The following is a 27,967-nucleotide window of genomic DNA, read 5'->3' on the forward strand; positions in this document are numbered from 1 at the left end:
AAGTAGTAACAATGTTTTTCTATAGTTAAAAAGTAGACAAAATTCATTTGGGGAAGGAAAGAGAGAAGTAATTTCATAATTCTGTTAGTTCGTCCAGCTTTGTAGGGATTGAGTAATCCTGCACGGTGGTTACTTTACCCTTTACAGTTGGTGCCAGTAGTCTGAGTTACACTGGTAGAAACAGGAAAGCACTAGCCGCGCGTTTGTAACTCGGTGAAACAAACCCGTCATTGCCAAGGCCGGACGGAGGCTGCTCCTGGAGCTCAATGTATGAAACACTTAGCGCGTCTGATTAGCCTTTTTCTGTGCGGCGACATAACCCCCAAAAGCACCTGACGCTTTTAAACTACGATTTGCGAGTTCTTTAAGCTCTGACCCTTAACGGGGGTGGCGGACCCTGACCGAGGAGAGCAGCCCGGGGCGCTCCCGGCGCGGCCTGCCCTGGCCCTGTGCCGGCGGGGCGCATGGGCGGCGCGGGCGGAAGGCGCCCGTGTCCTTCCGGGCCGAAGGCCGGCGCTGCGGCGGCGGGAAGGCTGAGCCGGGCCGGGCCGAGCCGCGCCGGGGCCGCCGCCATGGACAGGTGAGGGGCGGCGGCCGGAGCGCCCCAGGCCCCGCCGTGCTGTGCGATGGGCGGCGGGGAGCGGGAGCGCGCAGGCCTGGCTGCGGAACGCGGCGGGCCCGCAGCGGCGGCTGTGCCTACTGGAGGCGTTTGGTCACCCGGCAGCTCTGAGGCTGGCTGTGGCTTCTTGAGTGTATCTTTGGGTTAAGCGGGAGCTGGGAGCGGCTCAGGGGTCGCGGGGTTTGGCAGGTCTTTGCCGCGGGGCCCCCACAGCGCCCCGGGAGCGGCTGCTCTGCTCGGGCTGGCTGCGGATGCGTGCTTGCCCTGCTGCGAGACACACGGACTCGCCCAGTCTGTGCTGACTGCGTGTATCCGAAGGGAAACATCAAATAGTGACTTCATGCCATTCTTTCAATTTAATTTTTCAGTTCAAAATTGCGTTTCATATTCCTGCATCTTTTACTAGCCTTTTTTCCCCCTTCTTTTTAATAATAAAATGTTAGTTATGGAGATATATTTAATAATAAAATGTTAATAGGAGAAACAAAGTCTGGGTTTTCAGGCAAGCTCGTTTCTCTGAGCTTATATGCAGTGCTAGATTTCTGCAGAAGAAACTGAGCATCAGTAGTAGGATAGGAGATGACTTAACACTTTAAGTTTCCTGGTTGTGGAGTTACTTTGGCATGACAATAAGATCTTGGCTATCCTGCTTGAATTCACTTGCTTTTTCTACGTTGCTGTTTTCTAGAAATGGTTTTGAAGACATGCCATCCCCCCACGATGCAGAGATAGCCAGACCTGGACGGAAGCAAGGCTCTCAGAAAAGAGTTTCTAGTATCCTTTTTCTGTAAAGAGTTTTTGTCTTTAACTGCTGTGTTCACCAGGTGTGTATATTTTTCGTACTGCTCTGATTTTAAGCATGTTGGGAATAGTTCTTGAATATACAGCAAGTTATTCTTTGGTTTTTATACCCCTTTGAAAATGAAGAATGTGTGAATGTAATGTGAAATTCTCGCCTGATTCCTGAGGTGTTCTGCAGTCAAAATTCTGCTCTTGAGCTGTCTCATATTTTCCATTTCTTTAGTCAGTTTTGTTTTCTATGTGGTGTTTTTATGCATTAAAGAGAAAAGTTCAAAAACAAAACTGTAATTGCAATAACTAAAAATTACAGGGCAGTTTATAAATGACTGCCTGAGAGCGTGTCTAGGAAATCTAGATGAGTTTCATTTAGGAAAGTACTGCATTTTCAACAACATGGTACATTACTTGGCCTCTACATAAGAACTTAGAGATAATCCAAAAGATCACAGAATTGACTAGGCTGTGATACCTGAAACAGGCTACCTGAAACAGGCCAAGACAAATTAGGAGTATAAAAGGTGGACCAATTTATTCAAGGCCTTCAAGGTACATTTGGGCAAGCAAAGTCCCCCTCGAAGGGACTACACCCAAAAATGGACACTGAGTCAGAAGCTCTTCACCTTTTGTAAGTTCTGTCTTATTAGCATGTCTGTCCCTAATTCTCCAATCACACCTTCAGGCAATGATATTGACCACCCCAGGCCCACTACCCCATTTCCACCATTGTTTACAGATTTTTGGGCCCTGGGGTAACGAATATGTCCTTGAATCTCAATCCTGAGAGCTTTGTTTTGGCTAAATGTGCTGGGAACAGAGGTTTGCATCATCCTGTAAGAAGCACAGAACTACACCAAGTTACAGATACATGAAGAGAAAAAATAAGATAATAGTATTTTCATGGTTATTATATCAAAGGAATCCAGTACATTTGCTTATTCTTCTGGGTTTTGCATTTAAAATAAAGCTAGTAAGGTATTTGCCCTGATTATATTGTGCCTAAGAATCAATATGTTTCTGAGCACTAATAACACAGGCTGCTGAAACTTTTATACAACTACTTAGTAAATTGTACCTAGAGCACTGAACCTACTTGCTGACAGGAAAAAGAAAAGTAGAGCATCAGAGAACCTGGAAGCAAGAGAGAGAATGTTTTTAAAAATGCGTTCAGACTCAGATTTTCTTGTTATGGTTGACGTAGCATAAAGCAGCTCCTCATAGGCCAGAAGGATTCTCTTTGATCTGAGCTGTTGTGAGGAATCCCAGTCCTGTTGTGTTCATATTTCTGAACTTCACTTTGTGGTGTGTCCCTTTTAACCCTCCAGCTTTTAAGGTTCTCGTGAAACATTTTATGATGTAAAGGCTTATGATTGGAACTTTCCATTTTGCTCTAAAAGACAAGATGTGTAATTTTCATAACATGTGAGTTATGACAAAATATTTTTCCTTTCCAAGTAGTCGCAGTCATTTAGAATAGATCCAAAAGTGTGTTTGAGAGAGTGTTTCTTAACTTGTTTATTAATCAGTTCTTACATCCCTGGATGACACTATTGGAAACATGATGCCCAAAAGCCAGTTTCTTTCCCGAACTCCTAATTCATTGCTTCACCAGCCAGGTAAGACTGCATGTTTTCTTACTATTTAGTTAAAGGATTTATGTGCTTAGACTTAATAATTAATAACAATTCATAAGAAGGACATGGATGTGCTGTAATTGGTCCAGTGAAGACCCACAAAGTTGATTAGTGGGTTAAGTATCTGACATATGAGAAGAGACTGAGAAGAGCTGGGATTGTTCAGCCTGGGAAAGAGATTGGGGGATCTTGTAAATATATATAAATACTTGATGGGAGGGAGTAAAAAGAGAGCCATGTTTTTCTTGGTCGTGCCCAGTGAAAAGTCAAGAGGCAATAGGCACAACGGCATATACAAGGAATTCTGTTTAAACATGAAAAAAAAAAAACAAACTTCTTTACTGTAATGATGGTTGAATGCTAGAACTGGTTGCCCAGATGGTCTATGGAGTCTCTGTCGTTGAGGATAAACAAAGCTGGACAAGGTCCTGAGCAACCTTTTCTAGTTGACACACTTTTGAGCAAGGGGATTGGAGCAGATGATGTCCAGAGGTTCCTTCCAAACTCAGTGTAGTGGGTTGATCCTGACTAGATATCAGGTGCCCACCAAACTTCTCTGTCATTCCTCACATCAGGCAGGACAAGGTGGGCTGCACCACAGGCTGCTGAAGAATCTGGTTCTGTGGCCAGAACACCTCCTTCCCCTTCTTCCTCACTGACCTTGGTGTCTGCAGAGTTGTTGCTCTCACATGTTCTCACTCCTCCTTCTGCTGCTACTGTTTCCCAGCAGTTTTTCTCCCCCTTAAATCTGTTATCCCAGAGATGCTGCCACTGTCACTGATGTGCTTAGCCTTGGCCTGCAGTGAGTCTGTCCTGGAGCCATCTGGCATTGGCTCTGCTGGACATGGTGGAAGCTTCTGGCAGCTTCTCACAGAAGCCACTTAGCTACCAAAACCTTGCGATGCGAACCCAGTACACTCAGCTACACGATGATTCTGTGATTTTGAAGTTAAACACATTTCTGAATATGGACAAAAATACCTGGTAATAGTCAACATTTATGTTCATAAATTATTTGCTTATGGTATTGGTGAATAATAATGAATTTTTGCCTTTTAGCTTTTAAGAGTGGGTTTGAGCTCAACTTTTATTGTTTGGCACAAGAGTATGTCCAATATCATTTCAGTTTCTCTCAAGTATTAAAACTGATTCTTGCCTTAGTCAGCAGTTTGTTGTGTTTACTTCTCTTTTCCAATGCTCTTTTGATTTTGCAGTAGTTTTTAATTCTTCAAGATTGTCTGCCGTGTAGTATCTCTTCAGATATTTTTCCATTTTTTTCTTTGTTACAGCTTAATTCTGTTGCTGACCTTTCTGCAGATTTATTTATTTATTGGTTGCGTCAGTGAATGCACCTCTCCACTAGCAGGAGAAGGAATCAGCACATTTCACAGAAAGGCTGTGGAACCGCACATGGTAGCTAGGGTCAGGTTGTCCTGAAACCTCCCAATCTCATTCCATGTTCTGCATCAGTGGACCCATATTAGGAGCGTGTTTGGGGATTCTTCCCTAACTGGTACTTGGGCAAAGAGGAGAAGCTCCAGAGAGACTGATTTTTCATAATTTCTCAGAATCCCTGAGAAGTTCTGTGTAGCCTGTGCTTGTTCTTGTTTAGTGTACCATCTATTGGCTTCTGTTTTGACCAGCAGCAAAGATAAATACTGTTAGCACCAGCCTTCTTCTTGAGCACAAGCTACTTGTGGGACAGTTTTCTTGGTCTTGGTGTTGACTTGATGGTAAACACAATGTGTAAAGCTCTGTAATCTTAGTGCCTTCCTCACTTGTTGTGGTTGAAATAAAGAAACATGCCCATTCCTTACATTTCCGTGTCATCACCAGGGCTTACCTCCCTTTTCCCTGTCACAGTGTCTTCCTGTCATCTTTATTTTGTCATCATTCAGGCATTCATATAAGGGATTCCTCTTTTTTGTAATCATCTAGCTAGTGTGTTTTCTATCAAGCTCCAAGAGGATGGTTGCACATTCTGCTGTTCTGTTACCTTAGGCAGCGGAGGAAAAACAAAGTGCCATAGGCATTTGATCTTCTGCATCTAAACTGGATGGAGACCCTGGACACACTCTTTATTTTGTGGTTGTATATGCTGTTGTGGTCATTTTTGATACTTCTGATTCCAGTAGTCCTCAAATCCAAAAGGAAATGTTCATAATCTCAATGCTGACTGAAATTAGGGACTGCTGTTGAGGATTGTACAAGCACTTCTCTCACCAAATTTGCTAACAAAATGTTGGGACTCTCTCATTCCTTCTTAATCACTATTAACACATCTCCTGTCTGTCACTGTCTTGATCTAATCAGTATTTTTGCGTGGCTTCCTAAGCTGTTTGTGATTGATAAGGGAACCAAAGCAGCTATTCTCCCTATGCCAATTCTGTGATCTTTGGTTTGTGGGAAGGTGTGTTGTGGTGGATCTCATCATTGTCATAGGATGTGGCATTTATTATCTTCCAAAGCAGTGTTATCGTGGGTCAGATATTCCCAGGAACACTAGGCACTGGTCTGATGTGCAGAAGTATCTGGAGCAGATGTAGTGCTTGGTAGAGCAGACTTGTGGCTGCCTTTTGCTTTAAGGGTTTGGAGACCCATTTCCAAGAAACAGTGACTGGAGATGCACTGCTCTTTATGCTTGTGTGTGTTTACAATGAACTCTAGTACCTGAAGGTATGCTGCCTATTTGGTGCCTATATACAACCTGCTTTCAGCCTTCTATCTGCACTTCTTCAGTGCCTGTTAAAAATTTCTTCTGGAGTTTCTGGATAAAGCACAGTAGCTTCAAATACTTTCTTTTCAGAAAAGCCTCTTTCTCTTTCAGGTACTCCATTACATCGGAGCTCCATGAAGCCATCAGACATGTCTGCCATCCTGGGAAAAGGAGGGAAATCTCCTCTCATTCTTCCAACTTCTGGACTTTTTGGCAATCTGTCAATGGTAAGATGGTTGGAGGATCTTTTTCTCTTCTGTCCCTGTGAAACATACGAGACAACAAGTTTAGTGTTTCTGTGTTGTTTGCTCCAAAGAAAAGCTGTGGGTGGTACAAGCTTGTTAGTACTGCTATTACTTTTTACTGCTGGTGTTATTTATTACTGTGTTGTTCTTTGAGATGGTGCAGTGAGGAATAATAGAGGTTTTTAAGGACTTTCCAAATACACCATGTGTTTTAAGCTAGTCCTCATAACATTGGCTTGTGACTACAAAAATCCTGACTTTGCTTTACAAATTCTTCAAAGATAATTATTTTATGTCAGCAAGTTAAAACTTCAGGATTTTTCTAATTTTAGCACTCTTCTTCAGTATTAGGCTTCACTATGGTGTTGAAGTTCAGACTTCAAAGAACAAGCTCTGATGACTTTTCAGGTGACATTGATTATCTTTTACTGCAGTGTCTTTGGGCAAACACTAATTGGACAAGTTATCAGTAGGGATGTCTGGAGTATCTCCATTTATTTTTAAGTTAACTCAGAAGAAGTTAAGGTGTTTTTCTGTATGTGCATTTTAATGCATTCTCCTTTTTAGTTGTTTCTGTAGTTTGATACAATCCATTTGTTTCTTTATAAATTATCAGCTTCTGAGGCCTAGTTGATCAACACGTATACAGAGCTGTTAGCACTGGTAACTTTTTCTCTCTTTCAGAGCCTCTTGTAACTAATGTTTTGTGAGTGGACTGCATTTTAGGTTAGAGTTTAGTATTCTGACCTGAATCCAGTTTAGATTTGCAGGGGAAACCTGTGACTAGACACAGGCTTTCAGAGGTGGGTGACAGAAAAAAGGACTTTTGCTCGTGGAAATTTACTTGCTTGTTGACAGGAACACATATCAGCGCTTATCATATTTCCCACAGAGACCTGATACAATTTTGTTTGAACTGTGTTATTTTTGCTCTGCAGTGGCAGGGCTATGGCACTGGGTTCTGGTTGGCTAAAGGGCAGTAATGGCAATGGCAAGAGGAATGCCTACCAGGGGAATGTCATCTGGTTCTGTGTTTTTGTACTTGTATGGGTGGGACTGTTTCAAGAGTCCAGAAAAAAGATTCAGCCAATGGCACATTGCTAGGTCTTTGTGTAGTATTAATGGCTGCTGAGAAGGCAATTGCTGGCATGGAGACACGTCTGGGAAGCTGTCCTGTCAGTGCAGTATGTGTACAATCAGTCTTCTCTTTTGGCCATTCTGCTGCTCTGTTGTCAGATATGTTATCAAATATGTTACCTCCCCTGAAATACTCCCCACAAAATATAGATTGTCTTTATTTCCTCCTTTAATACTCTGATACTTGCTATTATTTTAAACATATTGCTGTATTTGATCAAATGGTTTTGAGCAATTCATCAAGAAGGTTGAAAGGCATCTAAGTGGTTGATTCATATTTTAGGTATTTTGCTTAACTTTTCACAGCTGCTTTACACCTTAGTCAATTTTGTTATCCTTTTACTTTGAAAGATAATCATTTAGCATGACAGAATATGAAACTTCAGGGTGATTTGGTTTAAGCTGAAAAGTCATACATGGTGTTCTAAAGTAGATGGTTTTAGTAGATAAACTTCTACTTTAGTTATTTTCAGAAAAAAATGGGAATTTTCTTTTTCCAAATTAAAATTTATCTTCTCAGAGCAGTTTGTTAAAGGCATAGTTGCACCTTATCTAAAGGCAGTTATTTCACTATTCATTTTTTAGAATTCTCTGTTTATGTACCATTTTTATAGAAAGGAAAAAAGTGTGGCTAGCCTTGAATATCTGAGATTAAAATTTATTTTCTTTATGTTCTTGTTGTGGTTTTAGTTGGATGAAAGTAACTGGACAATGGCACTCTCTCCTCAGCAGACAGGAATGTTTGTAAATGCAGACATATCCAATATGACAGAAGATGTCACTATGAGTGCTGTATTGTTGCGTGAGGATGATCCTGGGGAAGCTGGTGAGACTGCCTGAAGTTTTTCTGATCATTTACCACAGGGTTTTTTTGTGTGGCTTAAATATATGTGTCCTTTTTTATTATTTTCTGTATTATTTTACTGGTATTTCTTAGTCAAAAGCAGTCTAGTTTAAAAAGATTAGAAGATTAAGCTGTACCAGTTTATCAGAGTTTTGTGAGTTGGTGCTTTCTATGGAACCTGTTCTGGTGGAACAAAGGGGATGCTCTAGTGATGTGGGATGCAAACTGGATCAGTTTTGTGGAAATACAAAAATAAGTTTGCTGTTGAAACTCTTGCAGATGGCATATTTACCCCAAAAGTTTTATAATTGACTTAGCTCGTAGCTATCTTAGCTATCTTAGCTGATAAGTTCTTCTGACTTCATGGGATTGTTCATATCATCTTTGTACTCATTTAAATTTGCAAAAATGAGATGTCATCAGACGGATGTTTTTGTAGTCTCATGGGGTTTTTCTTACCAATTGTGCCTGACTAATATAACTGTTTCTTCATATATCTGTCCTAGCTACTATGAGTATGTACTCAGACTTTCTGCATTCCTTCCTGAAGCATACATCAACTACCATTTTTGATCTTGTGGATGAGTATGAAAGTATTTGTAACAGTCAGGTAAGTAGTTTACTTGGTTTTTTATTTACTTTATTTTACATTCCCTTCCCAAAGCAGCGTTGCTGCGAAGTCTCAGTGCTTAACATACATACTTTAAATCTTCCAGCTTATGAGTCACTGAACACTAGCATTGAGTAGCATCTCACTTTCCTCAAACACTGCTTTGGCACAGGAATTTTTTTCCGTGGTGTATTTGTGGTATCAGCTTGCTGGAAACTAAAAATGTTATCTGGCTGCCATTCCACTGAAAGTGTCAAGTGGCAATAAACATTAGCAGATGTATAAATGCTTTTATTAATAAAATGGATTAAATGTACTTATTTCTCTCAGGTATAAATAAATAAAATCATCGTATTACGGTCCTTTAAGTTTTCTGATACATTGCTAACAAGCTGGGAGTAGAGGGCTCAGCATTAGCTTTAAGATGTCTCTGCTTTTAGATACTTTCTTAGTGCTTTATTTGACTGGTTGTTGACTGACAGTCAACTGTTCAGGATTAGCAGGATTGATAGTTTGAAAGTAATAAATTATGATTCTTCTGTCAATAAGTGTTGATCACAAGAGCGGTTACAGATTAAGTTTTTTAAAGAGATTTCATACCTGTGTCTATGTTAAGAAAATGTGTTCTTGGTAGAAGGTTGCTAGCCCTCTTTTGTGCAAATTTATTGTTGGGGCTGAGTTGGAAAATGCTGAGATATTTAATGAGGTATGTACCACAGTTGTGTGCAGACAAGAGAAAGAAAGTAAATGTGACCTTGATTTTTGTGAGATGGTGGAAGTCCTGTTTGAGAATATGGATACCATCATATTCAGGGTCAGGGAATAACTAAGTGGTTGTTTTAAGCCATGAGGGCAATATGTTGCCAAGGACATACAAAAGTACAGTGAAGGATGCTGCTCTAAGGTGAGCCTTGGATGCTGTTGATGTGGCTTGGGCCTGGGGTGGAGGGACAGTGCTGAGCTATCATGCAGTCTCCCAGCTCTATCCTGAGATTCTGCCCGGTGGTTCCTGACAGCCATAAACTGCTCATGTGTTCTGAGGGGTAATAGAAGAGAATAGACGACTGTGCTGCTCTCTTGCACCATGATGGTACACCTCTTTCTTTTCTCCAAATCTGTTGTTCACCTCCCAGTTGAAAATGGATTAATATATCAATGCCTGAAAAATTGGGTACATCTAAAATGTAAGCGTTTAGCACTCTTTTTGGAAGTAGTAAGAGCTCTGGAACTAGCTACCAGTGAAAAAGACTTTATTGTGTAAGTTTTCTTCATAAAAAATTAAAGAAAATATAGTAGAATTTCTTTTTGGCGATACTGTGAATTATGTGGTAACTGTATTCCATTATGTGGAACCAGATTGGGTTCCCCTCATTTAACAGAACTAGAAAGAAAAAAGTATCTTTCAGGCATGGCTAAATGCATAAGTGCTATCACAAATACCACTAGGGCTAGCTTTGTTCTTGGTATTGATGTATATAGGAAAAGTGGGGGTTTTGGTGGCTTGTTGAGGGTTTTTTGCATGTTATTTTGGTGGGGGGGATTTTTTTCTCCCTGCAGTGGTTGCCTTCTCTCCCTACCAGTCTTTTTTGGTCTTTTGCTTTTTAATTTTTCAATGTAAGCTGTTTTTATCCTGGGTTTGTACAATGTGTTGCAAAACAAAGCCAATCTGTTTGTTTATGTCCTCTGTGTTAATGTTATTTTTATTACTAATTAAGGGTATTTATGATGTGGGTTATTGTCTACCTATTTTGAAGAGATGGCAATCAAACTCATTAGTTGGAAACATTCAGGATAATGAAAAGATTGTTGTAATGGCTTAGGAAAAAAAGACACTGATAGGCAGTATTAACTGTATAAATTGGTTTCCTTCAGGTGAATATACTAGGGAAAATAGTTTATCGGGCAACTCCAGGACAGCAGAAGTTTTCCAAAACTGCCAGTGTCTTGTGGCTTCTCAAGCAGGAGATGGTAACTTGGAGACTGCTGTCCTCACTCTATAGGTAATTGCTTTGAAAAGCACACTACTGCATTTTTGTACTGAGATGACTTTCTTGGATATATTTTTATGAGTTTATTAGTAGGGAGTTAAGTAATTAAGTACCTATTAATAAGATGTTTGTAGAACTAGGTTCTGATATATATGTCTATTCATTATCTATTTATAAAACTGAAATTTATAAGAGGGCTGTTCTTATTACCTTTGCAACTAATGAAATTTTTAAGAACATTTTTGTGAAGGTTTTTTTAAGCATTTTTACTTAGGCATTTTGCTAAATTTTCTTAGCTTTGTTTTAATATTTAACATTTTGCACTTTTATTTCTAGAGACAGAATACAGTCTGCACTGGAAGATGAAACTGCATTTGATATCCCAGTAAGCGTGGACTCTTAAGAGTTTTTTTGAAGTTACATAAGAAGCTAGATAAGCAAAATATAGGCTAAATGCTTGTATTTTACTTTTGCAATCTCAAAGTGGCAGCCATTCAAAATTCAAAACTGAGAAATGAGACTGATTTTTATCAAAGCAAATATTAAATTATTTCGTATATTGTGGAGAGTAAATCTAAATATTCAGTTCTAAAGAGAGCATGCTAGTGTAAAAAATATTATAAACTATTATTTGTTTTGTTTCCTTAAGTATTTCACATACACCTGAAAAATCACAGAATATCCTGAGTGGGAAGGGATACACAAGGATTACTGAGTCGTACCCCTGGCTCTGCACAAGACAATCCTAAATTCATTAGGAATAACTATTTCTTTTTAAAAGCTGCATCAATAGCTGTGATGTTCCCATAGGTCAGAGATAATTTTGTTTTGCCTAAAAGAACATGTGGTCTCAAGCTGTCTAGCCTTTGTGATCCTGATTCCAATTTATCTCAAGAGAAATCCAAATTTTTTATCATTCTTGTTACAGCTGTAGTCATCTTGTCTATGTCAATACAGTGCTTCCAGCCTTTGCTGCCAGAATACGCTTAAGAAGACAAAACAATAAGTAAAGTGGCTCTGCCTTTGCAAAATTTATGATTGCAGATCTTTCTTCTCAGTCATAAAATAGCTTCCTCTAGGATTCCCACTGCTAAGTTGTCAGTGTTAAACACTGTTGTGCCAAAAATACTCAGTTTCCTCCTACCTGTGTTTTTTAGGAAAACACATAATCTTCTGTTCTCTTTTTATTGCAAGTCTAATGAAAGCTAAATTAATGCAGGAGATCAGATAGAAGGATCAGAGCACTGGGGTTGGTATTTTGTTTGTTTTTCACACTTTTTCAAGATCATACACACATTTAACATTAAAAATGTAATCGTTTTAATTCAAAGTAACAAATGGGATTTAGGATAATTTGCATGCAGTCATGGAATCAATGGACTTACTGTGTAGAATCTTTCTGTGGTCATATATTTGTGAATAATATTCTAGGTCTCATTTTTACAGTGTTTAGTGTAACTGGATGTAAAAGATCAAATAAAACAGTGCATAAGGCATTGTTTCTTAAGGAGGGGAGAGACAGCATACTGAACTTGTAGCAAGTTTCTGAATTTTGAATGACTGCCACTTTGAGTTGCAAGTACGTATTTGGTTTGGTATTTCTGGTTTTGTAGTAGTTTTCTTTTCCATGAAATAATAATCAACTTTTTCTTAACTAGGTTTTAACTGCTAGTGAAAAAACGACTGTAGACAACTTGTTTCAGAAAGATTCACTTGTTCGACAAAGTCAGGTATGATGGAAAGTTTTAATGTGAGAATGAAAATAGATGTTCATAGCACCAATGCTCTGTGTACTTTCTGGGATTGTTTCTAATACTTTTTTTTTAATATTTACTCAAGTACATATTAATTGGATGCATTAAAACAATGCTCTCGAGTTGCTAAAGATCAGAAAGGTTTTTCAGGCTAGTTTGGAGAGATGAAAGGCTGAGAGCTGCTCCCATTTGCAGCATCTGTTATTGTTGATGGTGATTAATAAGCTGTTAAGTAGCACTGTAGTTAACTGCAGTATCCAGTGAGAAATAGAGATCAAGTGCCAACCACCTTCATATTGGATACTTGAAATGCACGTGGAGTAGTCTTGTGGATCTGTTGGCCTTTTGGTTGCCATGCAGATAATGAGTGGCTCCAGAGATGAGAGGAAGGCAGTAAAAGTATTATTTGTTACGTGTTTGTTTTAAAAATGCAATTTAATTTTATTCCAGCTGGTGGTAGATTGGCTAGAGAGCATTGCTAAGGATGAAATTGGAGACTTCTCTGATAATATTGAGTTTTATGCAAAAACAGTGTATTGGTGAGTTCGGACTTTCTTTGATTATATACATTTTGCCATCAAGTATAACACTCACAGTCACAGAATCACTCCTGAAAAGAAGTGGGTTTTTTAAGTTGTTCATTCGCTTCTCTTCTTTAAATTCATGTAAATTCAGTGTGAAAATTGAGATTTCTTGCTCATCCACTGAAGTAAATCTCAGAAGTCAGTTCCTTTTGGGAGGCAAGGATGAAAGGAAAAACTATCAAACCAACTTAATTTAATATTTGTCTGGCTTTAATTTTTGCCTAAGTTGTTATCATCACATTGTGTCATTGACCCTTCACCAGGAGCCATTTTTGTCACCTTTTTTATCAGTGATGGGTTTTTTGGCAGAAAGGACCAAAGACTAACCTATCATGCTAGATGCCTAGAATAAACCTGCTTTTAATGGCCAGTGAATATAGGCTTTTGGAATAAGGTGTTTATCCTAAGTTGCATTTCTGTCCTAGACTGACTTTATAGTGAATGTTAATGGAAAAATTTGCTTATGCAGGAATCAGTTAATAGTTGAATACATGAATGATTGAAATAACAGATGCTTTGAAATCAAATATATGTGCATTAATTATAATATTGTACTTCTTGTTAAATGTTGTGTTTCCACAACGCTAGCAGAGTCCATTGATACGTCAACCAAACCAAGTGTCTGTTCTGTAAGCATATTCCATGTAACAAAATATATCTTTCAATATTTGCCTTATTAAAAGATGCTTGTTAAAAAAAAATGTTTTTCTGTAAAACATTTCACTGCTTTCAGGGATAACACACTACACACCCTGAAGCAGCGACAGTCAAGTACATACATGGGAAGTTCTCGTCCCCTGGTAACAGAGTTGGTAAGTATTATATAAAAATAAGGCTTGGCTTCAAAATGGGATAGGGAGAGCATATATGCTATCTTCACAGATTCTCACCAATTCTTAGATAGTTGTGCTATCTGAAAGTAGTTGTAGTATCTAAAAATAGGTACAGAAGTTGTGAGGCAGAGCACCTTGTAAGTTCTTTTTGGGATCACCATGGACTTGTGTTTCCTTTCAGCACTCATGCTCCCACCCCCCCCCACACAAGTACTTACGTTCTATCCTGTGAAGCAAGTGGTTTTATTATGACTTTTTATGTCTGAAACAAACTTATGTTCCTAACCAGAAACTCTTATAAATCTGTTTGGGAGCCCTTGCAGATAAGGGAATACAGTCTTTATGCAGTAACTAGTACAGTGAAACTAAGTGCTGATGCAGTAGTCTGAGAGCTCTATAATAAAAGCTAATAGGAGAAAAGTCAAGGAAAGAAAGGACTGTCCATTAGGTGATGAACTGCCTCAGTGACAGCAAAGCAGCCATAGAAGATGAATTCAATTGGGGAGTGATCTGAGGTATTGATTGGCTTCAGAAAATCTCTTTGGATTAAATAGAAGCAAGTGCAGCTGTTGTGAAAAACCTTCTCAGATAAAAGGTGGAGGAGGAGAAACAGTCTGATAGACAGACAGAAGGGCAAAGGATGTTTGAAGGTGAGAAGAGCTGGAAGATGAGTAATTTGGGGCAAATGACAAGGCAGTGGAGCAAATGAATTGCATTGGCTCCTTCTGATAGGAGCAGTGACAGAAGAGGAATAAAACAAATGAGAGGGAAAACAGAGAAGTATCATGCTCAATATTACATGGGTTGTACAGATTGTTGTGCCAACATGAAAAGGTGACTCCCAATTATAAAACAGGGCAGGATGTTACTGGAAGAGACATATAGGCATTGTGTAGATGAGTGATGAACTTTTTCCTTGCAGGATCCAGATGCTCCTATTCGACAGAAACTGCCACTTGATGATTTGGATCAAGAAGACGATGTGAGGTTATTGAAGTATCTCTTCACTCTCATCAGAGCAGGAATGACAGATGAGGTAGTGTAACTTTTAATTAAGTAAGCGTTAAATATCTTACTGTTAAAGCCAGTGAAAAGGTGTGTGCTAAAATGTCTGTTTAAATTTGGCTTGTAGTGATTCAGTTTTCAATTTGTTGTCAATATTGACTGCTAAATTAGCATTTTAATGAAATCTTAATTTTAGTTAAGTAATTTTGGGTGTAGAATTGATGTTATGGAAAAAATGTAGTTTTGGCATTTTTGGTTGTTTGACAGTATTTTTTTACTGTTGGGGCTTGATACTAAATACTGCCAGACAAACACACAGAATGCTTTAAAGAACTTCCTAACTGCATCTCTAATCATCAGTGGATTATCAGACATGCATATGTAATGACGTTTGAGTAATGGGGAGGAAAGGGGAGCTGAGATTCTCATGCCAAAGACCTTAACTGAGGAATATGGTTACTTGCTCATATTCTGTTCCAATATGGTGCACATCTATTCATTTTCTGATGGTATGGGAACATGAGCATATGAATATGGACAAGATGAATACAAGTTTGCAGCTTCATTTGAGGCTGGGAAGGCTAAGTGAACTGGGAAAGCAGAGGCATGAAGACATGGATTAAACATCTAAGCAAAAGGACTGTGCTTTACATTAAACTTACCAGAATGATGCAAAACACTTGTATAAGCTATCAAAGATGAGGATGTAGCACATTTCTCACATTGCTGTAAATACTGACTGAAAAACTAAAAATTTCAGTGAAAAAAATTGGTGACATTTACTTTGAAATCTTTCAGTTGTTTTGAGTGTATGATCCTCTGTGGTTCTTTTTCACATAGCAGAATCTCTACACAAATTAACTATTTAAATAATACTCACATTTTTAAAGAAGAAGTTGGAAGTTTTCCTACCTTGAAGTGTGTTGCTGAGAAAATGCATTATTTTTCAGGCTCAACGCTTATGCAAACGATGTGGTCAGGCCTGGAGAGCTGCAACTTTGGAAGGCTGGAAATTGTATCATGATCCTAACATAAATGGAGGTATTTGCTCCAAAGTGCATTTGAGACAGATATTAAAATACCAAGATCTCGTAGTATCTGTTTGTTGCAAAGAGAATTAGCTGTTTCTTTTCACCTTATGAGCCTTTTTTGGTACCCAAAATATTTTACCATGTCTGTTGAACATTTAAAAATGAATATGAAATTATTTTAGTTGAAGGTATGAGTTCATTGAATCCATCTAAACATGCTAAAGCTACTTTGTTTTTTAAAGTCAGGCATAATCACTAAGAAATAGATGTCCCAGAGTTCTGTACAGGTCTTCTCCATCTTCATATCATACTTGAGTCTGTATTTTCTTAACATCTGACTTACGCCACCTAGCACGTTTTGTTGCTTAGAGAATCAAATTGGACTATATATCTAGCTTCAGAAAGGTATAGTAGGACTAGAGTTCAGCAAATGTAAATGCAGGAAAAAGAGATGCTTTAAAAATATTTGAAAATTGTTAAACTGCCTTTCTCCTTGGTTCCTGTCACACGATTCCCCATTTATAACACTGTACCTTGCTTCTCTCTGTGCTCAGTACATGGCAGGATTTAGCAAGGAAATTAAGAATGAATCTAAGTGTTGTTTATAGCTGGCTGTGGAAGGCTTCATGCTTTCCTGCTGTTCAAATCCTGATAGTCTGTCACTTTTATCTTCCTGCCACACCACTGTCATAACTTTTTTTTTCAGTCTACCTACCTAACCTGTTGTTATGTGGGTTTGAATGCCTATGCAGATGCATGCAAAATAGCACCACTGAAGCAGTGACATTTTTAAGAAGTTTTGATCAAAATATAAAAATTCTTTTTTTCCCGTTAACTTTGTTTTTCTCCAAATGTAGACACTGTAGATATGTTACAGTCAAAAGCATTATTTTTTTAAAAAGCAAGGTAAGCAGCCAAGTTTTTAAATTACTGTAACTTATAGATGCAAATTTACCAAACTACCCAGAAAAGCCACCTTGCAGTCCAGTCAGAAGCATCAAAGTGCTTTTGGAAGAGTCCCAAAGGGACTGAAATTGGGTTTTGAAAAGAAAATACATTTTACCTATTACTGGATTCTCTTTTGTTAATAACACTTTTTCTCTTTTTCCTTTTCCGGCTCTGTTTTTTTAAATTCTTCTTTGCATGTAGGAAAAGAGCTGGAGCCTGTTGAAGGCAATCCATACAGGTGCATTTGGAAAATAAGTTGTTGGCGCATGGCTGAAGAGGTAAGATAATGCTGGTTTACTTTTTATTAGTACATAAATTTTAACTTCTCTGAACTCGGAAATGAGGTTTTAAGTAAACATACCCCCTCTGTGTTTGCTGCTTAGAGGATTTGCAGTTAATGCTTCGAAGAGGACTTCTGAAATACCGTATTTAGGTATTGTGAGAAATCTGCATAATCAACACAACTTCTTTAGGAAATGCCTGCCTTTTTTTTCCTGGTTGAAAGTAAAACCACTGACACTGACTTTCATCTTGACTTAATTGAATGGGAAAGAGAAAACGTTGCTTTCTTTCCAGGTCAATGTAAATTTTTCAGATAAGTTACATGGGGATGGTAGTGAAGGGAAAGTCACTTGCTATTCTTATTTTGGTTCCTCATGTATCCTGTGATTTTTCAGCTTTTCTTGGAATGTGTTAGATGGAACATTTTGCAATGGATTAATCTGTAATAAAATGTAAAGTGACTAGAAAACTTAAGTGCTTTGCAATTAAAAGTTTGGATGTTTTTACTGTTTATTTTAGGAGCAGTTTAATAGATACGAACGAGCAATCTATGCAGCCCTGAGTGGAAACCTCAAACAGGTATGTCAAGCCCCCTAGTTAAGCAGTGCTTGGTAGTTGTGCATTTCCCTTCTCATATGTGACAATGGTGTCATCAGAAATATTGCAGTTACTGGTTATTGTACTTTTAAAGATCTAGTAAACAGAACAATAACAAACAGTGCTGCTTTAGTAGACATGCTCTTTGTAGTACTGACATGTCTTAATTAAATATGTGATAGACTTTTCAGTCAAGGAAAGCCTGCTGTTTAAGGTCGTAACCACTCTGCTTTGGTGGCTGAAAATCTGCTCCTAAATTATAATTGTTCTGTTTGGGTTCTGATATTTCACCATCTCTTGATAATTTTTGCTGTTTTTTTATTATGCAGCTTCTTCCAGTTTGCGATACCTGGGAAGATACTGTTTGGGCATATTTCAGGGTGATGGTGGACACACTAGTTGAACAGGAAATAAGAACCTCAGTAGTAACTGCAGAGGAGATGGAAGAGCTCCCAAGAGATTATTTAGAAACAAAGTAAGTTTAAAGTAAAATTATGCTCCTGCACTCAACAAAGCATCCTGTTTGATCTGTCTGGAATATTCAAGGTAACATTTTTTGTCTTTTCTCTCCTGCTTTGAAGCTGGACTTCAGAAAAGGTTTTTGAAGAACTTCAGGCAACAGACAAAAAGGTATGTAATAAGTGCAGTGTTTCTCCTCACCGCTTACCATTTTTAATTATTCACTGGGTTCTACTTTTTACTGCCCTGTTTAATGGAATGCTCAAATACATACAATGACTGCTCTGCTTTGTATTTTCTACCTCTGTAGTGCATGAATTCTCAATTGAAATAGATTTTTCTACAGACTGCTACATCTTAACAGTGAAAGTGATACAGGTTTTGTGCTGCCCTGTATCTGCCAAACTAGCTGGGTGTGCTAAAGAAACGGATGACTGTCAAATGCTGTCAGGCATACAAAGCAGACAAAGTACATCAACTATATAACAGTTCGATAAAATGTTCAACTTTGATTACATTCCATTATCTTCTTAGGAAGTTTGTGTGCATATTTCAGAGCAGGTCTTTAAAAATTTAAAAGCATATTTGCTTTGACTGTGATTCTTTGTTACTTTTAGCACCCAAAATACTCAGTTCATGTACAATGGGGATATATAATTTACAGGTTAATTTTGCAGTGATTAAATTGAAACTACACTTACTTTTATTTGATGGAACGGACATGTAGCATTTATCATACTGCTAAGACACGCAGTCAGCCACAGATACACCCAGCTGCATTTGCCATTGCAACGTAGTGCAGTCCTCACCATAAAGCAAATTTGCCGGTGTGTTTGGGTTGCATTTCATGCATCAATGTATTCGTTCCTCTGGGGAGAGGATGTAATTTCTTCCCGAAGTAACTTTCACAGGCCTTTTCTTTACAGATTTATACACTTTGTTGTTTTTTCTGTGACTTTGTAAATCTTACCTGTAACAACATTGTTTATTCTCCTCTTCAGTGTGAAAAGACCTTAGTCTTGGATGTCTTCCATGAAAGTATTAACTACACAAATCTATATTCCAGTTCTTTCTTTCAGTTTGTCAGTATTCTTGTAATTTGACATGGAGATAGCAATTCCCTTTTCTCTTGCTCTTTATGGAGAATACCCTCTGAAATATGATAGCTTTTTCCCTGAGGAACCTTTGTTTTATTTATAAGTTTGTTTTCTTCATACGTTATGCTATAAGATTTATTCAAAGTTTGAACTTTCTTGTTTTGTCTCCAGAGGGTTATAGAGGAGAATCAAGAACACTATCATGTGATTCAGAAATTCATTATACTGGGAGATGTGGATGGTGAGCATTTCTCTTAAGTGATTTTTTTATTGTCAACTGACTACATTATTTTGAGTGACCTTTCGAGAGAGGCCCATTCTATATGAATGCATTTTTAGAAGCACACAGTAGGCAAACTCTGCATTAAAGCTGAGCTCTAATCAAGAACTGTAGGGACAGTTTGACCTACAAAGCAGTTTTCAAAGAAGTAATGAAATCATGTAAATGTGGCTGGATCCACGCCAGACTATAGCTTTAACTTCTTCTGAGAAATGATAGAATACATACAGTAGATTTTTAAGCCAAACAGCTATGTCTTTCCACAATTGTTGCTGTTCTTCTCTTTTCTTGGACTTTTGAGGCTAAATTGCATTTGTTAAATAAATGCATAATTTGAAACACTTCTTAGGTGGTTTTCTTTTTCCCCATGCTATGGTTAATGCAGACATTTCCTTGGTGGTTATAGGTTTGATGGAAGAAGTCAGCAGGTGGCTTTCCAAAGACAGAAGTGTGCTCCCAGGACACCTCCTTCGTTTCATGACACATCTTATTCTGTTTTTCCGCACTTTGGGCATGCAGACTAAGGTCAGTTCACTTGTGCTTGATTTATTTTCATAGCAGGAGCTAGTCTTTGAAGTAGAAATGCTTGTGTGCAAGTACATAGACAACATAGAGTGATGGTAAATTGCTCCCAGGCTGATGATGAGCTGCGTGCTTAAACAGTGTATTTGTTGATCTTGGAGCCTAAAGCAGAAAAGAGCATCCTCCTTCCTTCCAGCTGAGCTTAAAAATTTTTTTTTGGGGATGGTGGATTCTACTCAGAAGCCCTTTGTTGAGAAGGTCCTGACTCAAACGTCAGTGTTAGGCTTATTCATAACAGCCAAGATGTTTTGAGTACATGCTGTTCTTATAGACAGTTGTTCACTTGTTGGAACTGTACCTATTGCTGCTGTAAGCTCATTAATGCTTTTGCTTGAAGCAATTAGTACCAGCTGAAACTTTCTCATTATCTCCAAGTATAAGCTAAGTATAGCCTACTGCCTACCTGGCCTATTTATGCTAAATGCAGAGATGGGTCACATAGCTGTAATTACTCATTTCTGACAATATCACAAGTAATTTGGAGCTCTTCTTTTCTACTGTTTTAAAATTTAGAGGCCGTTACATATCAAATAAGTTTCCAAATGTAACCTCCTTTGGCAAAAGACAAGTATATGTTTTCATTAGATGATTTAAATACAGCTCTTAGTTATTGTTCATTCATACATTGAATAAACAATACGAATCATTGCTTCATTCTCTTGTGGAAATTTGTTTTGAAGTCAGTTAACACTTAGCTAAATAAGAGGAACATGTGTGTGTATGTATGTATACTTACTAATTTTTTAGCCAGACTCAAAATTTGATAAGAGTAGGTCTTTAAGCTGAAGTGTAGTAGAACTAGCCATTGTCATATGTTTGACAGAGGGGACAAAAAAGGTGCAATTTCCTACATGAATTCCATTGTGGGACTTGTAGCTATGGATTCTGCCTTTACGGTTTTGGAGTAGGTGAATTTACTGATGTATTACTTGATCAGCTTCAGGGGGGAGAGGCAGATGTGCAAGCATCTATGATGTTTATTATTTGTTGATTGCATAGAATTCATATAGGTATATGCTTAGATGAAAGTCTTCAGTTTACACATATAAAACTAAAATAGTAATTCTTGACAGCAACAAATACTGGAGTCTTGGCTAAAGCAGTTTCAGGTGCTCAGATTATACTGGTTGTTTAGTGTAGGCTATTACGGATGAGCCAGATGTTATTTATGCCCTGTTACATTATAATTTTCCTCAATAAAACAGGGCATGTAATACACTGCAATAGTAATCTGTTTGCCTGACATTTTGTTTATTAATTAAAAAAAAAAAAAAGCTAAAATGAAAATACCCGAAAAACATGCAAAAAGTAACATTCTGGTTAGAGCTAAGACTTCATTATCTGGTTGCTGAAGAAGAAAATCCTTGGAACACTAAATCAGAAAACATGCTTTTTAAATCACACTCCAAGGGAAACAGTTCTTCCAGTTGAGCCTGTTTGTGTAGATTACTGAAGCAGGAATAAGCAAATAACCTTGTGTTTTTGTTTTTATAATGATAGCCTGTAAAGTATCTTCTATTTTCCACATTATCTGATTTAAAATTGAATTTATATTTGTTTGCAATAAGGAGGAAGTTTCTGTTGAAGTCCTAAAGACCTACATTCAGGTAAGCTTTCAGAAATATAGTTTGTTTTCTCTAATGTAATTTAGATGTAAAGGAGGAAGAAAAGGAGACTTAAGGTTACAGGATAAAAAAAGAGCTATGATGCAGCTAATGCTCTTCTCAAGAGATACATGGAAGCTTGCCTAATACGCAAAGTTTCTGTCAGCAGTGCTTAAATAAGAGACAGTTTTATTGATCCTTGTTTAGATGCTGAGTGGAATCTTCCCATATCAGAATCTATTAATCAGAAATTTGTTACACATTTTTGGGTTTAGCTACTACATGTTTTTACTGAAGTGTAAACACAGTTACGTGTTTTCACTAAGGAATATAGTATGCATATCTATTATATATATTTATATATTAGTGGATACCTTCTATATATTTGCTGCTTATATACTTGCTTCTCCTTCTGTATATTTGTGTCCTACTGTATAGCGGTTGATGTCCGAGAAGCAGACAGATTTAATAGCATTTTATGTCAGCCACCTGCCCCCAGAGCTCGCTGTTGCCCAGTATGCTTTATTTCTTGAAGATGTTACTGAGAGCGATCAACGCCACCACTGCCTTGAATTAGCAAAAGAAGCAGGTGAGAGACCCTGATAGTCCAATTATCATGTTATGTCTTGGGTTATTTTGTCTTTCAGTAGTTTTTGCTCCAAAACCTAGCTGTGAATATGATATTCTTTCCTTCCTGTGTCTCTCTGTTTTTCAGTTAAATAAAATTAATTTGCTGATTACTTCTTCAAGTAGGTATATAGGTGTGTTTTCATTAACCTGGAATCGATTAAACTAAATATCACTGCTTCTGGATTATGCCCAACCACACCAGGAAGTAAATGCTGGCTGCCTGTCTCAAATATACGTTCTGAAGCTTGACACGATGATATTATTTCAGAGGACTAATTATAAAAATACACACCTGTTGTAGATTTAGGAAAGTTATTAATATTTTTTTTGGTCCTATTTATAGTGCTTTTTCTTAGCTGTAGTGGGTTGCTTGCATTAATTGTAAGCTTCCTTCCAGTCCTATACATCAAACTAGAAGGGATTACAAAGAAGCAGCACACTGTCCATGGCTTCACAATGCCTCCATGCCACTCAGAATTCACCAGGAAATAGATTTACTGCAGATTTCAGTGTCTTAACTTCTCTTCAGTCATTTTTCAATCATTTTCTTTTAAACTGGGCTAAGGTTTCAAAAATAAAACACCCTGCTAAAGCATCTGTAAAATAACTATTCTGAGCTTTTCCTGGTACATTCCTGTCAAATCATAGTCTTGCTGTCAGAATTGCAGGAATCAGTGATCTTAGCAGACATATCTATATGCTGGTCTTCATCACAAACTGAAAAACTTGTTAGTTGTCTTATTCTTTTTCTCATATTTGATGTTCTATGTTATATCACATATCATTCTTGTAAAATACCTGCAATAAATTACATAGCTCAAAAGCTTATAATTTGTTCTGACAATGTGTGTGTGAACAGACTGATAAGAATTACCAGTAGTACAGAATAAGATCAACTGGAGTCTGAAATTAATTTTGTGTAAAGTTTGAATTCATGATAGTTCTTACAGAGTTCTCTTTTAACTCAGGTCTGGACGTTGCAACCATAACAAAAACAGTTGTTGAAAACATCCGCAAGAAGGATGCTGGGGAATTCAGTCACCATGACCATGTGCTCGACACAGGCACAACAGAGGTGAGTGCTTTGCAGAGCAGATACTCCAGTTTCCAATCAACTACAGAGTCTTTGACCATGTATGAGCCATATTTTTCTTTCAAGAATGGTGAAAATATCCCTGAAAAGCCCTGTGAGGGAAATGTACTTTCCATGTGACCAAGTGAGGATATTGCACAAATCTGTAACCCTGTTTTTACTCCTCCTTGCTCTTCGGGTTTGTGTTGCTCAGCAGACATGCCTGTACACAAACATTAAGTGAAGATAAGGCCCAAGAAATGACTGCAGCACCCTGTGTTGTAGCTGGAAGTAGGATGTTGTAGCCTCTACAGTTTATGAGGATTAATACTTCGAATCTTAGATACACCTTTTAAAATGCTCAGGTGGCACTTCCAGCCACAGCAGACATTGCTTTTGCTGACGGTTTCCTCGTCACTGCTATTGAGCATTGGTTGGAGCCAACTCAGTGCTTTAGGGACAGCAATTTAATTCTCTATTCAAAGTACTGTTTAGAAAGCAACTGATCATTTGCAAATTTGTGGTAATGTTTTTGCTTTTCAGTACAAAGTTTAAGCTCTCTAAGACAAAAACACAGTTTATCTAACACAAGATTTGGAAAACTGTGGCTGCAGACTGATGGCACCCCTTAAGATTATAGCAAGAGGTCCATAAAACATGTTTGTACAGTGTATTCATATTAAAATTTGAGGAAAATTCATCATAATCCATAAAAAAAATTGAGAGCTGATGCTCTGAATAACTTGGGAATGCTTAGAAATCAATTTTTTTATTTTTCCAGATGACAGAGATTGTTTTTTAAGCTTTTGAATAAAGTGATCTTTATTACTATGTTGTAATGCTTTCAAAACTTGTGTATTTCCCTGACAAGATTTAGTATGTGTGTTACATCAGTTGTGTACTTGAAATGGTGGTGAATTTCTGTGTTGGTTTTTACAGGCGGATCAGCTGAAAATAGATGTAATTGACTGGCTCGTATTTGATCCTGCACAGAGGGCAGAAGCACTTAAGCAAAGCAATGCAATCATGAGGAAGTTCTTGGGTACTAAGCTTCACAAATATTGTAGATTTATTTTTAAATGTTGGTTTTGTTCCCATTGGCTCTTGGCACTACATTTGATATAACTTTGAATCTAGTCTATTAAAAAGCATGGGTCTGTGAGCTTAAGAAGATAGGGTATGGAAATTGCAAAGCTCTGACACCCAGTTCACATTCTCATAGCATCCAAGAAACATGAAGCTGCAAAAGATGTGTTTGTGAAGATTCCCCAAGACTCTATAGCAGAAATATATAACCAGTGGGAAGAACAGGGAATGGATACTCCACTTCCAGCTGAAGATGACAATGCTATTCGGGAACATTTATGTATTCGTGCATATTTGGTGAGTTTCAAATATGCAATATTCCAAGTTATTTATTAGAAAGAATGGTGACCTTCCCTTCATGATGAAACTTTAGCTTTGTCCATTTGATATAACGTCTGATTCTTTGATGCATTTAAAACTGTGCATGTAATGACATTCTAGTTATAATTATGAGTCCAAAATATCCAAACACTGTTTCCAATGCAATCCAGGAAGCCCACGAAACCTTTAATGAATGGTTTAAACACATGAACTCAGCTCCACAGAAGCCTTCTTTGTTACCACAAGCAAGTTTCACTGAAAAAGTGGCCCATGAACATAAAGAAAAGAAATATGAGGTAGGTAGACGCCCAGCTTATTTACTGTAAACTTTTATGTTCTTGCTTTGGAAGCAGTCTTAGTTTAATGGAACAGAGTAGAAGACTGCTATTTCATATTGCTTAAGGACTCTATTATAAATTATTTTTATGTTGAGAGAGTATGAGACTGTAGAATAATAATGCAAATGCACAATAATTTGTTTTTTTTAATTACTCGGCTTTACATAAAATATTGTAATGTAAAAGTAAATATCAATTATAATGTGTTGATTGTCAGTATCAATAAATCTGAGCACTTGATTTTGCTATTAACTCTTTATTCTTCTATTTATCACCTTTTGTTTTCTAAAAGATGTTGCATTTTTGTTTTGACAGAAGTTCTTTTTGCATGTATGGCCAGTATGAATATACTGTATTCAATTAATACAAACATTTGTTTTATAAGCATGGCAGAATAAGTTGTTTAAAATTATCTTCCTCTAGTGGCTTTGCTTCCGAGCAACCTGTCTGACTCTCTGGACAGGGAATTAAGCAAGGATGAAAATAGCTGTTAGCAGCAGGCTTTTAAGTTTTAGCCACTGGCTGAAGATTCTAATTTGAATTGGAGCTGCACTGCCTGTTGCAGTCTGTTTTAAAATAGCCTTGGAAATCATCCTGTTCTGCAGTAGGTTATTTTTTGTTTCTTTGCCAGATGGATTATGGCATTTGGAAAGGCCTCTTGGATGCTCTTACAGCTGACGTTAAGGAGAAAATGTACAATGTGTTGCTGTTTGTTGATGGAGGATGGATGGTTGATGTTAGAGAGGTAAAATGAATTTTTATATTGTGACACAGACCACAAAGCACAAATTGTACCCCACTATACCTTTGTCACGTGGAGTTTGACGTGTTCCTGTTTAATGGGCTCTGAGCTTGCTCCCCTTAGTTACCCTACAGATCATATCTGACAGTCCACTCCAGGCTGCTTAGGCCAGTTTTCAGGCTCTGACACTGCTAATTGCGTGGTTATGCAGAGTTGCCTGTCAGAGGTAGATTTTCATAATACTAATATGTTATTTTGCTCTGGTAAGGACGCTGAGGACGACCCTGAGCGAGCACACCAGATGATCTTGCTGCGGAAGCTGTGTCTGCCGATGATGTGCTTTTTGCTGCACACAGTGCTCCACAGCACGGGGCAGCACCAGGAGTGCCTGCGCCTCGCCGACATGGTCGCCTCCGACCGCCACAAGCTGTACACGGTGAGTTTGGAAGGGCTGCAGGCAGCCTAGCTTACATTTAAAAGCTCTGTGGGTTGGCTGTGGAAAAAGCTTCTATATAGAGAGAAAGACACCATATGTTCCTTAGCATTATAAGTTTCTTTATCGCTTCCCATCCACTGCAGTACTAAAAGGTTTCCTTGCATTATGACTTAAGGAATCAGAGAGGTAACTTTGAAACACTGAAGATGATGACCAGTGTTTCGATACAGAGCACTTCTTCTGAGTACTGCAGTTATTAATTTTTGGATGGGGGCTATTGAATTTTAACTTTATGATCTTAAAGGTCTTCACCAGCCTAAATGATTCTATGATTCTAAGTTTAGCTGTAGAATTGTTATTGATTTCTCTATTTCCATGACATTTCAGAGCATTGTATAAGTAGGTTTTGTTTTAGAGTGTTTGGTTTATCCCTAACCTTCTTTGCCTCGAAAAACAACCCCAATATGAGACAGATCTATCCTGAGCCTACCTTCAGGTTTTGAATGCTGTTACTAACTTCCTGTGCCTTACTAGATGTCCTTCTGAAATATTTGATGATCACAATATCTTAAATAAAAATAAATAATTAAATAAAAAATAGTAACTTAATTAACCACCACTTTTATATCAGTGCTATTAATTGCAAATAAATATAAGTTAACTATGTTTGGTTTTTTATTATTTATTCTTAGGTATTTTCAAAAGAAGAACTCCGAAAGCTTCTACAGAAGCTGAGGGAATCTTCTCTGATACTTCTGGACCAGGATCTTGATCCTTTGGGATATGAAATTCAGTCATAAGTTTTCATGTAGATACTTGCAAAAACTTCTGAACATGGACATTCTGGTTATTAACAAAACAAAACAAAACAAACAAAAAACCCCAGCGAAATCATTACTTGGACAAAGTGTTCTGGGTTTGTGGGGTAAAAACCCCTAACCTTCAGATTTCAATTTAAACTTGAAAAAGTATGACCAACTTCAGAGATGTTATTTGTTATACAACCTTTTTCATATTTTTGTTTTCCTAATAAAAGTGCTTGAAAAAGAGAAAATGTTTGTTCATTCTAATCTCAAATGTCGTTATATAAATTCGGTGATTGTATGAATCTCCTTAATCTGTTTGCTACATGCCAAAAAGAGCTGCCCATAGACTGGAAACATTACTTGGCAGTAAAATGTGCATGGATAGGGTGGAGAGCAAAGTGAGCCTGCAGGAAAGTGTATGGAGAAAGTAGAAGAGAAGAAAGCAAGAGAGGGTGGAGGAAAGGAAAACCAAAAAGCAAAAGTGAGGGGTTACTTCCAGCCCTTCAGAAGAGAAGGCAGCCTTGAGTTATGGGTTGTGCTGTTCTCCTGTAGATTAAGGAGTTGATAAAATGCTGGTGAAATCCTGAACCATATGAAAGATGATCACACGTTGGAACTCCCATGTTTGAGATTTTGTGGTTTGTTTTGAAAGTTTGTTCTGCCCCCGTTTACATGTGTTTTTACATGTTTTTACATGTGTTCTGCCCCCGTTTACATGTGTAAACACACGTTCAGCTGCTTTTCCCTTAACGAGACGGAGTGCAGAGGGCAGTAGTGCAGTTAGGCAAGGACTTTGGCTCCGTCACTGAAGTCCGTGTCTTTTGACACCTGACAAAGAACGTACTTCGTGCTGTACATCTCTGTACATGCAATTTCGTGTTCGTGTCTA

General features: G+C 37.9%; 1 protein-coding gene across 2 annotated transcripts; it reads left to right on the top strand.

Moving 5' to 3' along the window:
* Nucleotides 1–435: 435 nt before the first annotated feature.
* Nucleotides 436–27,326, top strand: NUP107 (nucleoporin 107). Of its 2 annotated transcripts, none has more exons than XM_085044631.1 (28): nucleotides 436–580; nucleotides 1,308–1,393; nucleotides 2,944–3,033; nucleotides 5,879–5,994; nucleotides 7,840–7,975; nucleotides 8,500–8,603; nucleotides 10,476–10,603; nucleotides 10,928–10,976; nucleotides 12,250–12,321; nucleotides 12,796–12,884; nucleotides 13,663–13,741; nucleotides 14,685–14,798; nucleotides 15,718–15,808; nucleotides 16,948–17,024; nucleotides 17,548–17,607; nucleotides 17,955–18,100; nucleotides 18,207–18,255; nucleotides 19,353–19,422; nucleotides 19,868–19,986; nucleotides 21,612–21,650; nucleotides 22,086–22,236; nucleotides 23,246–23,352; nucleotides 24,289–24,391; nucleotides 24,572–24,732; nucleotides 24,927–25,052; nucleotides 25,726–25,839; nucleotides 26,105–26,272; nucleotides 26,965–27,326. In XM_085044631.1, exons 1-28 carry the CDS (start codon nucleotides 465–467, stop codon nucleotides 27,070–27,072), a joined length of 2,868 nt encoding a protein of 955 aa, XP_084900757.1. In that variant the 5' UTR covers nucleotides 436–464; the 3' UTR covers nucleotides 27,073–27,326. The 2 variants fall into 2 exon arrangements, with proteins under 2 accessions (XP_084900757.1, XP_084900766.1); XM_085044640.1 differs by having other exon boundaries at nucleotides 7,879–7,975.
* Nucleotides 27,327–27,967: the final 641 nt, after the last annotated feature.

This window comes from Lichenostomus cassidix, chromosome 1Aa (genome assembly GCF_008360975.1).
Source record: "Lichenostomus cassidix isolate B80296 chromosome 1Aa, HeHo_3.0, whole genome shotgun sequence".
In the NCBI taxonomy this organism is placed as follows: domain Eukaryota; kingdom Metazoa; phylum Chordata; class Aves; order Passeriformes; family Meliphagidae; genus Lichenostomus; species Lichenostomus cassidix.